Source organism: Gregarina niphandrodes (assembly GCF_000223845.1).
Source record: "Gregarina niphandrodes unplaced genomic scaffold scaffold00034, whole genome shotgun sequence".
Lineage (NCBI taxonomy): Eukaryota > Apicomplexa > Conoidasida > Eugregarinorida > Gregarinidae > Gregarina > Gregarina niphandrodes.
The window spans coordinates 105,090-117,089 of record NW_011645803.1 but is presented as its reverse complement, the minus strand read 5'-3'; the positions used below and the strand labels follow the sequence as shown (position 1 = coordinate 117,089).

At 52.7% G+C, this 12,000-nt stretch overlaps 5 protein-coding genes across 5 annotated transcripts; 2 read left to right on the top strand and 3 right to left on the bottom strand.

The window, feature by feature from the left end:
- GNI_133400 (hypothetical protein) lies at window positions 1-4,404 on the bottom strand (the record flags this gene model as incomplete). The annotated part of the gene is made up of 1 exon (XM_011133979.1): window positions 1-4,404. A coding segment is annotated over one exon (4,404 nt), but the record flags the coding sequence as incomplete, so codon positions are not given.
- A 221-nt stretch (window positions 4,405-4,625) lies between these two features.
- GNI_133390 (calcium/calmodulin-dependent protein kinase) lies at window positions 4,626-6,854 on the bottom strand (the record flags this gene model as incomplete). Its single annotated transcript, XM_011133978.1, has 2 exons — window positions 4,626-6,260; window positions 6,816-6,854. 2 exons carry the CDS (start codon window positions 6,852-6,854, stop codon window positions 4,626-4,628), a joined length of 1,674 nt encoding a protein of 557 aa, XP_011132280.1.
- A 435-nt stretch (window positions 6,855-7,289) lies between these two features.
- GNI_133380 (putative transmembrane protein) lies at window positions 7,290-8,573 on the top strand (the record flags this gene model as incomplete). The annotated part of the gene is made up of 1 exon (XM_011133977.1): window positions 7,290-8,573. One exon carries the CDS (start codon window positions 7,290-7,292, stop codon window positions 8,571-8,573), a length of 1,284 nt encoding a protein of 427 aa, XP_011132279.1.
- A 33-nt stretch (window positions 8,574-8,606) lies between these two features.
- Window positions 8,607-9,703, top strand: GNI_133370 (O-acyltransferase; the record flags this gene model as incomplete). The annotated part of the gene is made up of 3 exons (XM_011133976.1): window positions 8,607-8,680; window positions 8,771-8,986; window positions 9,055-9,703. 3 exons carry the CDS (start codon window positions 8,607-8,609, stop codon window positions 9,701-9,703), a joined length of 939 nt encoding a protein of 312 aa, XP_011132278.1.
- A 277-nt stretch (window positions 9,704-9,980) lies between these two features.
- GNI_133360 (putative transmembrane protein) lies at window positions 9,981-11,984 on the bottom strand (the record flags this gene model as incomplete). Its single annotated transcript, XM_011133975.1, has 2 exons — window positions 9,981-10,021; window positions 10,100-11,984. 2 exons carry the CDS (start codon window positions 11,982-11,984, stop codon window positions 9,981-9,983), a joined length of 1,926 nt encoding a protein of 641 aa, XP_011132277.1.
- Between the last annotated feature and the right edge of the window lie 16 nt (window positions 11,985-12,000).

Genomic DNA, 12,000 nt, shown 5'->3' with positions numbered 1-12,000 from the left:
AACTGCGCGCGCCGCCTCCGCCAACAGTCCCGTCCGGGCCGCCGCGTGTGCCACTTGCGGCACCAACCCACCTTGCGCCTTGTCGTCGATGTGTGCGCGGTACAACACGTCCCAACACTCTGCCACGTAGCACGTCCGCCGCACCAACGCCGAGGCCCCCTCCCCCAAGTCCACGGGGGCGTCCCCCAAAGACCAGGGGGCCGTTTTCGTCTCGGAGTCAGGTGCGACCGAGTCAGGCACGGCGTGGAGCAGCGTACGTCCACAGGCGACAAGGTTGCCGGCGACGACGCGTTGCGCATCATAAAAGTCGCGCGGTCGATCGTCTCGTGACGCCGCGTTCAGACTGCGCGAGGCGGCGGTGAGGAAAAGGCGCGCGGCGAGACAGAGGCCGCGCAGAAGCTCCTTGATCAGGCTGTCACTCTGCCAGGGCTCGAGCGGCTCCGCTGGCCCTTTTTGTTCGACCAAGTTCTCTTCAAGTTCGTAAGGCGCTATGGGGACGTCTGCGTCGAGCATGGCGTTCCCGGCACTGTAGGCCCAGTCGCTGAGCGAGGACCAGAGGAAGGCGTGCGGGCCTAGACAGGGTCGGCCGATGGAGGTGGCGACGGGATCGGCAGTTTCAAGGTGGAAGCAGCTGCTTTCGGCGAGGGGGTGGTGCTGTTGTCTGCGCGCGTCAACCTTGGCGGCCAGCAGAGCGGGCGGCTCCTGTAGCGCGTTACGCACGGTAAGCAGCGTCGGGCAGTCCTGGCAGTTGTTGAGGACCATCAATTCCGAGTACAGCACATCCAGCAACGGCGCAAACACGGCCTGTACCACTGGCAGCAACGAAGCAACCGCCAGCAGCAACGGCACCTGATACTGGGGCGCACAATGCGTCAACACGGCCCGCTCCTTAAGACACCCTGCCAACAAACTCAGGTAACTTCCAAACATGTGCGCCGAAGCCACAAACGCCTTGCGTAACCGCCCCAACTCGTCTAAGACCATGTGCTTGCCCTTCTGACTCGCCTGCAGCCCCAGAAACGGCGTGCTCTTAATAGCTGGCGCGCTCTGAACAGCCGCAGCGTTCTTAACAGCCGCCGCGCTGGCTTGCAGAAGCCGCGCCTGCTCAATGCACTTGAGCAGGTCACAGCCCTGCTTGATAGTGCGCCGGAAAGTGAGACCGAGGAAGTTTTGGTCGAACGGGCCGTGCGCAATCTCAATTCGCGACATGTACATGAGGAAACACTTGACCAGAGGCGAGATTGGGTGGGTGGGCAAGCAGTGGGTGAAGGCGAGCGGCGGGATCTTGAGGTCGCCGTCCGCATCCGTAGCTATGAGAATATCCAGCAGCAGTTGCGCAATGTTGACCTGCAGGGGCGGGGAACAGTCCACAATAATGGGTAGCGAGTCCAGCAGCACCGACACGCCGTTCACTTGGACGAGGAAGAGTAGCATTCTACTCACATTGCTGATTCGGTCCATGATAAATTCGTGCGCCGGTGTTGGAGGCAGCTGGAGATCCTTCATTGCGCTGACCTGCGGTTGCAAGACCATCTCTCGGACCAAAGCTTGGGAGTTCTGGCGGACCTTCCATGAATTTGTTTGCATGAGGTCTTGTTTCAACTGAGCCAGCAACTTCGAGAAACAGATCGCATAGACCTGTCGAAGATCTCCGTACAGACGGGCAGAGGTGTCCACCGTATGGCCAACGGAGCTGGTGATGTGGGACACTCTGTCATAGTACGCCAAAGACGGGTCAGCCATCTGTTCTGCCATTGCAATGATAAAGTCGCCATTCCTCCTCTTGAGATCCTTTATTCCCAATGAATGAACGCACAACTGAGAAAAGAACGAAGGCAAATAAGCCATACAGCTCTCGGATTTGGCCAAGGAGGGCATAGCGTCATACAAGCATTCAATTAATCCGCTGCGCGTCAAATGAGACTGCGAGGCAGGATCTTCATTCCGACAGTCACCCAAAGACTGCACTGCAGCCGAAGCACAAACATATCCGACCTCTTTTGGGTGCTGGAAAATGTACCGGAAGGCCAGTCCAAACTCTTCTATAAGCTCGGAAGCGACTGTCTGCTGAGTACCCGAATATGGGTACCAGAGAAGTATAGGACCGTCTTTAACTAGCGCCGCCGTCAGGCTCCGGCGATTCGTAATCTCCTCCATAATCTGCCAAAAGTACGACCCGCGCAGAAACGCCTCATGCCAGTTCGTAGGGACGCCCGGCTCTATCATATACAGTCGGGTCGCCCCCTCGACATCCTCGCACTGCCCCTGGCCGGTCCACGGGGTTAACGTATCGGTAATCCATCCTTCGTCTCTCGCGTACTCATTTAGCTGATGAATACATGCTAACTCGTATCTGAGGCGCTGCGCACACGTGTGCACGATATTTAATTCTCGAACATTATTCTTCAATGCCGCTCCAGAATTATCGTAGTACGATTCCATCGCCCGCAAAGCGCTCATACAAGCCTGGATGTATCTATAATCTCGGACTTCCAATAATCTTGCGATTTGCTTGACTATTGTGGGATGACCCAGGGCAGCCGACGAACAAGCGAACAAACTTTCTTGATATAAGTCCAACAGCGCTGTGACCACTTCGGCATGACTTCTAATATGTTGAATATGCCTGATTGACGGCAAGCAGCTTGTCCCATTCAAAATTGGAGATGAACCAAACTTCGGAATTTCTCGCGGAACACAAATCTTTAGTCTCTCATACAAATCCCTGGAAGTGTATGCCGCAGCGGTAATGTCTTCACAAATTGGTTGTGGGTCCGTTTTACAGACAACTTGGGGTACAAAATTCGGAGGAACGATCTCGTCAGGGTCCTCAGTTACGGGCGCCTCTGGTATCGAAACCGCGGGGCATACACTCAGGCTGAGTGCTGGCGACTGGTCTTCTTCTACCGCCATCATCCCTTCACTGTTGCTGTTTTTCCCGTCACGACTACCGTCTGTTCTAGCACAATTGTCGTCTCTAGCAGAACAGCCCCCTTCAGGATCTAGGTCGTTTTTCTCAAAGAGTAACTCAGGGAGCGCATGGATAGCCTCCTTAGGGTATAGTTTCTCGTTCCCAACATAGGTCCTGATGAGCTCGCACATGATCCCATGCGGCATTTGCAGCTGTAAGTATTGCGATACGTGCTTGACATTTACTTTCTCGTGCAGCAAGGTTACCCACATGTCTATTACCAGGGCTAGTGTAGAATAATTCAAACACTTATGGCTTCGTGTGAGCAGCCCGAGTTCGGCCATGACCAGTTTGTGCGGAGTATGCTGTTGGAAGTATAAAGGACTGAGCGTCATGATGCACATCAGGGCCAACAAGCTGTCATCCACTAATCTTCGTCTTCGGTTCAAATGGTCCTCATTGAGCAGTATTCTCATCCGATGCCTCAAAAGGCGCGTCTCCTTGACGCCAAACGCTGTCGAAAGCTCCGCCAGTCGTTTCTCATGTTGACAGGTGAAGACACCAGCAGCAGCCTCTCTGCCGCCGTCTACAATATCGCTTGCCTGTCGACCCTCCGCTGGCTCCTGAGACTTTACCGACGGCCTTTCTAACGACGGCCTTTCTGACGACGGCCTTTCTGACGACGGCCTTTCTGACGGCGGCCTTTCTGACGGCGGCCTCTCGGACGTTCCGTTTGGCGACTTGATGGAAGCCAGAGAGGCTTGTAGTTTTTCTCTTATATCGCCGTTAGATATGATGACTGGCTGACCAGTGCTTATTAGGGTATAGCGGCCTGTGTGGCTCGGTACAGCGTGCCAATGCAAGTCGGAGTAAAAGCTGAGCGGTGTGCTGTTAGTTGAGTCATGCTCAGCAACGATTCTATTTGGAAAGGCGGCCAGGATGTTTAGTCTCTGTAGCAGCTCATTCATCCAGGGAGCGTCTACGGACTTTTTGCCTCGTCGAGCTACAAACGCAACAATAACGATGATGAAAAGAGCGTTTTCCAGAATTGCCGTATCGCATGAATCCAGCAGCAACATGACGTTTCCGACCGAGTTGAGCATGGCTTTCGCCGTGCAAGACTCCACGATTATCTGCATGGTCCGCAGGACGTAGATGACACACTCTGCGTCCAGTCCTTCCTGCCCCTCGTAATCGAACCCATCATCGAAGGGCCTTCTTTCCTTCAAACCCTTGCTGCTGTTTCCCGGTAAGTCCGCCAAACCGGAACGCAACACATATACTGCCAATACCTCGTCCAGCCGGTTCAGCACCGGTGTCCATACAAACATATCTCCTTTGTCCCATACCCAGTTGGCAAAACATGACAACCGCTCCTTTAGCTCCACATACGTCCGAGTCGCCAAGATGCTTGATACACATGCCCGCTCGCTCACAGTGAACGGAACCACCGCCAAGGACCCATTGTCGCTTCGCGGAACACCTATTTTCATTACAGCAAAATGTTCAAAGAAAAAACCAAGTCCTGCCGCCGTCCACCGACCAGCACCTGAGACCCAACCCTGGCCACCTGGCATTGCAAGCTAACGATGCAAGCAATCACGCCGTCGTCAGCTAGCGACGTCGACTGCGGACGTCGACGAATCGACGTAGACCATCGACGTAGGCTATGGACACCGACCGACAATGTCGGCTAGTAGCATCACTACAGGTGTTAAACAAGCTTTTGCATCATGGCGACAAATTCGTCAAAGTCCACCTCCCCGTCGCCGTTAGTGTCGACTTCACCTATGATCTGCGCCCACTGTTGGTCGTCGACGTCCACGAGGATGCGCTTCAGCTCGTCAGCGGCAATAGTTCCCGAGCCATCCACATCGAAAAGGTTGAAGGCTGCACGCAGTCGGCCTTTGGACAAGAGGACCTTTTTGTCCATGGCCACAGTGACGAATTCCGAGTACTCGATGTATCCGTTTTTGTCAAAGTCGACGGAAGCGAGAATGTTGTCGACCTCCTCTTCGATTTGTTCGTCGCTGAGGTTTTCGAGTTCCTCATCCGAGCCCTTTTTAAGTTTCATGAGTTCTCTATATCCCGCTATGAGTTCCTGGCGATCTAGCTGGCCGTCATCATTCGTATCCAGTTGCTGGAAGATCCGGAGCAGTTCCTTGGTCTCTTCCATGGTGGTGAGTTTACTGCCCATAAAGAGCAGGGCTGCTGAGGCGAGTTTCTGGCTCGCTCTGAACTTCCGCATATTGCTGAGGGCATTGAAGAGTCCGGGGGGATCGTTGGATGTAGTTTTCGACTCCGTTGTCCATTTGCGGATCCATCTATGCCCGAGTGCCTCCTCAGCGGAAATACGTTTTGCGGGATCGTATTCGAGCATTTGACGAATAAGCTCCTTCACGTCTGACGAAATTTGGCTCCACTCGGCAGGGTCGAAAGAGAACTTGCCCTTCTCGACTCTTCTCAGAATTTCCTGGTCGCTAGCGCCGCCAAAAGGCGGGTAGCCGCAAAGTAGGATGTAGAGGATAACGCCGCATGACCAGACGTCGCACTTCTCATCATACTTTTTGCGAAGTACTTCAGGAGCAATATAGTAAGCAGTACCCAGTCGGTCCATGAGCTTTCGTGATGGGTCAAAATGGCTGGATAGGCCAAAATCGACAATCTTGATCTGAGCATCTTTTGACTTCGATTCGAGCAGCAGATTTTCCGGCTTCAAATCCCGATGCACGATATGATGCCTGTGCAGATATGTTACGCCCGATAGAACCTGTCGCAGTATGTTAGCGGCATCTGCTTCCCCAAACTTTTGTCGGTTTATAATTTCGTCAAATAATTCACCGCCTTTGTAGCACTCCATAACCAAATAGTAATACTTTTTGTCGCCAAAGAACTCGTATAATTTCATAATGTTCGGATGGTCTAGACTTTTGACCACCTCCACTTCATCCAGCAGAGACCCCCCAGCACCTGGCGAAACTGACGATTTTTTTATAAACTTGATCGCACGCTCCGCATTCGTCTGTCGGTCCCGACAGAGCCATACCTCTCCGTATGCACCACTGCCCAACTTCCGTTCTCGGTGGTACCGCTCCACTAAAGTCCCTCGCTGCGGGTGTATAAACATCCCAGGGTCTATCGCTCGGTTCCCACTCGAAGCCGACGTCTGCGTAGCCGGCGTCATCTTCTGACCAGACGACCCAGACATCCCTTCGTTAGACTTCCGACGCGGCGGCGTCACCTTCTGCTGCGCCGCAGCCGGACCCGCCGCAGTCTGCTTCATCGGGACCTCCACCGTATTTGCCGGCGGCGGAGGCGGACTAGAGTTGGAACTGGCTTTAATACCGCCCTAAAGAGATAACAACATCTGCAAGCAACCATGCACCGACAAGCAACCATGCACCGACAAGCAACCATGCACCGACAAGCAACCATGCACCGACAAGCAACGGTGCACCCACTGTACAACAATGACCACTGGGGGGGGGCCGACTCGGGTAACCATCATTGGCGTGACCATCGCGTAACCATCATTGGCGTGACCATAGCTGGGGTGCCAACTGGTGCCACAACCGGTTAGCTAGCTAACTAGTTAGTCAACTAACTGACCATCTAGTTAGTTGATTAGCCGCCCCAGGGGATCGTAATGTAAGGGCGACCACGTTAAGACCGGGCCATTGCGCAGCCCCGGCCGGGAGCCTAATTCGGTGTCTTACAACCCCTGTGTCGGCGGCTGGTGGCAAGAGCGGGCCATAGATGCAGGCACCACACGGATGCCGGGTGCTCTTGAAAAACGGGCCTACCTGAGTTGAGGTCGTACATCCCATTGGGCAAAAAAAATTATTGATCTACTAATTTGTCGTCCACTGGAGGGAGGGACCTCGGCTCAGATCTGGCAGCTCACTTTGGCCTCAGTAACATCCATGACACCAATCTCACCCATTTTCCCTCTTGGGACAAGTGCCAGCTGTCGCGTCTTTTTCAACCACAATGTCGGTATCTGGAGGTTGAAGGGACCCGCTGTTGGGTGCGTGATAGCAACAAGACAACAACTTAAGGGCCCTTAAGCCCCCCAAGGTCGACCGGCCTTTAAGGTCGTCCGGCCTTTAAGGTCGCCCGTCCCCTTAAGGTCGCCCGCCCGCCCCTTAGGGTTGGCCACTCCTTGAGGTCGACCAAGGCACAGCGTGGGGGGCAATGTCAATTACAGAGGCCGTGTGGCCCACAGATATTTAAGGTCTGAAAGGGAGGAGGCGCCCAAGGGCGGAAAAGGTTTGTGGGATAATTATCGAGGGTCAGAAAGTAGGCCTCGATGAGAACCAAGCGGCCTGTGGGTGTGATATACCATGTCCATCGGCGGCAGGCGCCCTTGTCGGCAACGATGACGGAGGCCCAGTTGTGGGGATTTGTTCAGCTGGTTGGTTTGATATTTATCACTAGCAACTGTCGTGAAATTGTGGCTAATTGTCTCAAGTATGGCTGGGTTGTACATTGGATCCCGAAGACGGTGATTAATGTACAGAACCACATTGCCTTGGTGGTCGGGACTGGAATGGTAGTGGTACTGGCGCTAATTAGTTTCTGGGTAGAAGTGCGCCGAGGTGACCAGTTCTGCTCTTCGTGGGCGCCGGCTATAAAGGAATTGCAGCATATAGAATACGAGCTTCAAATGAGATCCAAGAAACACAACATCTTCAATCTTCATCGTGAGCTTAAAGGCCATTACGGCAGACTCTCCGCATCTGGTAGCGTCGCCACAGATGGACCTTCAGGCGGTAATGGTCCTTCAGTGGAAGGCAACTCGATGGTAACCCCAGGAATACTAACTGCCCTCGCATCGGATTCCGAACGTGTAAATACGCCGAAAACGTCCGATATCAAGACTGCTGGAGACAACTCGGACGCGACCCGGATGGACGCTGCTGGTCTCGATGCGAACACACCAGAGGGTGTAAGGGATGCTCTAGAATGCTCTAGAGACCTGGACTTGCCCCCCGATAGGGGTAGGGACGCTCAAAAGCCCCAGTCGGTCAAAATCGAAGAGACGGTCAAAATCCAAGAGTCGATGGCGGTCATCGCTGCTCCGACCGGATCAGCTACCGGGGCTCTGGGCAAGGTAGCTCGGGATAGAAAGAAAACTGCGGACAGCGACATGACTACGGTGGGGGGTGATCTGACAGGTGGGTCCGAGTTGAAGTTGTCTCCTGTCTCCGGTCTGCGGCAGCGGGGACGACCGGGTATTTCTGATAAGCAGAGTGTGTCGCCGAACATAAATTTGGATAACGCGCAATCGGAATCTTCGGACGACTCCATACGTGAAGCAGGGAGGAAACGACCCGCGGGTGGTTACCGCAAGAGGTACATTGACCCTACGAGGAACTTTGACATTTCAAACGTACTCAGCGTAGCCGAGAACTACATGCGCTCTCAACAGAAAAGAATCAACTCCATCAAGAACGAGGTTGGCGACCTCATGATGAAGTCGCCGCTAGTCGCCGTCTATAATAGACTGTCCATGCGTGTTACAGAACGCCACGTCGAGTTTGTCCACTCCATAAAAGCGTTCGTCCTTTGTAGCCTAATTTTTGGTGTTCCCTACGCTATTGTCCTGAGCACTGCCTTTGATCCACGTAAGCTATTGACCAAAACGAATGTGGCAGAATAACGTATTCTTGTAGTATCGTCTTTATTTCTCCTTATGCTGTCTTGTACGTGGATGCTCAAGATGATAAGTTTCCATCATACCTTACATGACTTGCGCTTAATCATTTTGTAAGCCATCATCACTGCTCCGACTGACTACGATTTTGCCTGCATTAATGTTCCGAAACTTCCAATCCGCTTATATAATGCACGTTATAGGTCTGATACAACTTCATTGACGGATATTATTCCTTTTGACGATGAACGCGCAAGTTATCTACACTATCCCTACTCCTTGAGTTTGAAGCATTTTGTGGTGTATCTGATAGCCCCGACTCTTTGCTTCCAGTTTAATTACCCCAGGAGAAAAGATCGAGATTGGCAGAAGATTGGAAAAGCAGCGTTGCAGCTGGCGTTTAGTTTAATCCTATTAAAGTATGGGTGCACACGTGTGTGCGATTTATATTATCTTGCCGTACTATCTTGACGGATAATTTGTTTAGGATTATATATGAGCAGTATGTGACCAAGGTGCTAGAGAATACATTTACATTGCGATATGGTGGCGAGGATGGGATGAAGATGGTGTTACATATGGTCGAGCGATTAATGAAGTTATCAATCCCAACTTTATATTGTTGGTTGCTGATGTTTTTATCGTTCTTCCATTACTGGATGATGTTCCTGGCGGAGATTACGCGTTTCGAGGATCAGCAATTTTATCGAGAGTGGTGGAATGCGACGTCATTGGAAGAGTATTGGCGTAGGTGGAATTTGCCGGTGCATCATTTCTGTATACGGCACGTTTATATCCCGTTGATAAGCCACGGCTGGTCAAGAACGGTGGCGAATCAAACTGTCTTCTTGCTGTCTGCGTTGGCCCATGAGTACATCGTGGCGGGGAGCCTGAAGCTTGGCTGGACGGGCCTGGTCTTCCTCGCATTCGTCATGCAAACGCCACTGTCTATCCTCACCTCCTCCAAATACATCCAAGCGAGACCTAAACTCGGAAACTCCATCTTCTGGATCGTCTTCTGCTTCACTGGACAACCCATGGGGGTACTCATTTTCTACTACCTCTGGAACGTCAAGGCCGGACTTCTACAACCAATCGACACCACCCAAGTCTTCAAACCTGCACCTCCATTCTAAACACCGCAATCCCAAACCCATAACTGGACGACCACCAATGACCGGACGACCACCAATGACCGGACGACAAGTAATTGAACGATCGCCAATTGGACGTCACAACGACCACAAGACAACAGCCTGAAACGAGAGCCTGAAACGAGACCCCATGACCTCCCTGTATATTTCACCGAACACTCGACCCCATCCCAACCACATTCCTAGCCTCTGTTGCGGTACGGTCAAGATAGGTGACCGAGCTCTGGATCCAGGCTCGGCGCCCTGCATGTTCGCACCCTCATACCATTTCGCGATTCTCCATCACAACGTAGCCATCATCTACAAAAAAAAAGTCACATACAGCTGAATTGAATGGTGAAATCACCGAAGCACTGGCCGGTGCTCTGCATATCTTACTTTTATCTGTAAGGTGTACAACCGCCGTGGCTAATGTGTGGACAATCAGAATGAGGAATATGAAGACGCAACATTCGACCACGAGGTCTCGAGGATTGAACCAGCTGGCGTCTCCTGTCAGATCTCCTGCAGCTACGAGAAGCACTTTTGGTGGGGCATCGTTCATGACCAACCGGGCTTGGACGTGAAAGTTCGTGTTGGACCTTCTTGTCAAATCGAAAATGAATAACGACATCACCACCGACCGATCAGAGAACATATTCTTAGCTCGGTAAATATCATCGGCCAATGACGATAGGTCATACCCTACCTGAATTATTCCCTCGTCATCAACCGAAGCCTCGAGTGGCTTCATAACTATACCTTCCCAAATATTGTCATTGGTGTACGGAACCAATATCGTTTTGAACTGGCTTAGCATCGTCTCGATGTCTTGATCGCTGGCCTCTTGCCGGGGGAGTAAAGGAACGGGGCGAAAAGAATCGGGCCCGGGTAGCACTGCTCCCCCGTATGGTGGCGGTGGTCCACCGAATAGGGGTGGCTGTCCTCCGTATGGCACTGGAGGTCCTCCATATGACGGCTTTCCGTATGGGATTGGTGGTCCTCCATAAGGGTGTCTTCCGTAAGGGGGTCCTCCGTAAGCCGGTCCTCCGTAAGCCGGTCCTCCGTAAGCCGGTCCTCCGTAAGCGGGTTCTCCGTATGGGGGTCCTCCGTAAGGGGGTCCTCCGTAAACCGGTCCTCCGTATGGGGGCTCGCCATAAGATGGTCTTGCGTAAAGGAGTCCTCCTCCGTGGGGTGGTCTATCCGCATCCGGAAGGACACTCTGTAACTCGCTGAGTCCCCCAGCGGCAAGGGGCTGGGAAGCCGGGTCATGTTCGATCCGCAGTTGCCTTCGTTTATCCAGTAAGGCTTGGGCCTCGACCAGAGCTTGGGCCTCGACCAGAGCTTGGGCCTCGACCAAGGCCTGTGTCTGGAGCGGTTCTTCCTGATTGCGTCGGGGCATCCAATGTTGGTGTCCGTGAAGCGAAGGTCCCGGGTATCGGCTCTGGTGGGCAAGCGGATCGCGTGGTACGTTCGGACTAGATGCTGAAGCAGCGCTTAATTGGGGCTTATCGATTGGCGGTTTATCTAGCCCAGACTGGCTCAGCGACTTGTTAGTTGGTCTTGGGGCAGTTAGTGTCAAAGTCAATTTGGGTTTGTGGATTGCGTGAAGGTAGCGAGGGATGTCGAGTGTCACCGAAATGAACCTGTCATTATTCAAAGTACCTAGATCCATAGATGTTTGATTCGTTCTTACCACAACGTCTGTATTGTATCCGTGGGCATCCGCAATACGCACCAGCTCCGGTATCGTGTTCTCATACCTAAAAACTTCGCAGCCCTTGCCGTAGGCAGCAGTGGAGGAGTTTGTATCATTTATGACTCTGGCTTCCAATCGAACGTCCGCTATGCGCTCTTGATCTCTGTTAACATACCCGACATACAACATGATATCGCGGATCTCAGTGTCTCCTCGCCTCAGTATGTTGGTGTTTGGTAGGGGTATTCGTAATTGTTGGTCTTTATCATTGTGGAGCCATTCGCAAAAATTACTATATTCGTAGCGCACGTGTGTGCTACCTCCAAATCGCCTCCGGTGGCTGAAAACCGCAAAGGCGTCGTGCTCTCCCTCGATATTCAACCTCGCCAGCATTACTGGCTTCACCACCTCATGCTTGGTTCGAACCGACACCGGCAGCCGCAGGAATTTGGCGATCTTGACATCCTCTCTCACAATGTCGTAATCCACGTTATGCTCGCTGATGATGATGGGCTCGCTAGGCGGCCGATGCCAGTCGTAGGTGGGTCCGCCCAACGCTGTGGCAAGCAGCAAACCGACCTTCATTTTCGGACGACAAATT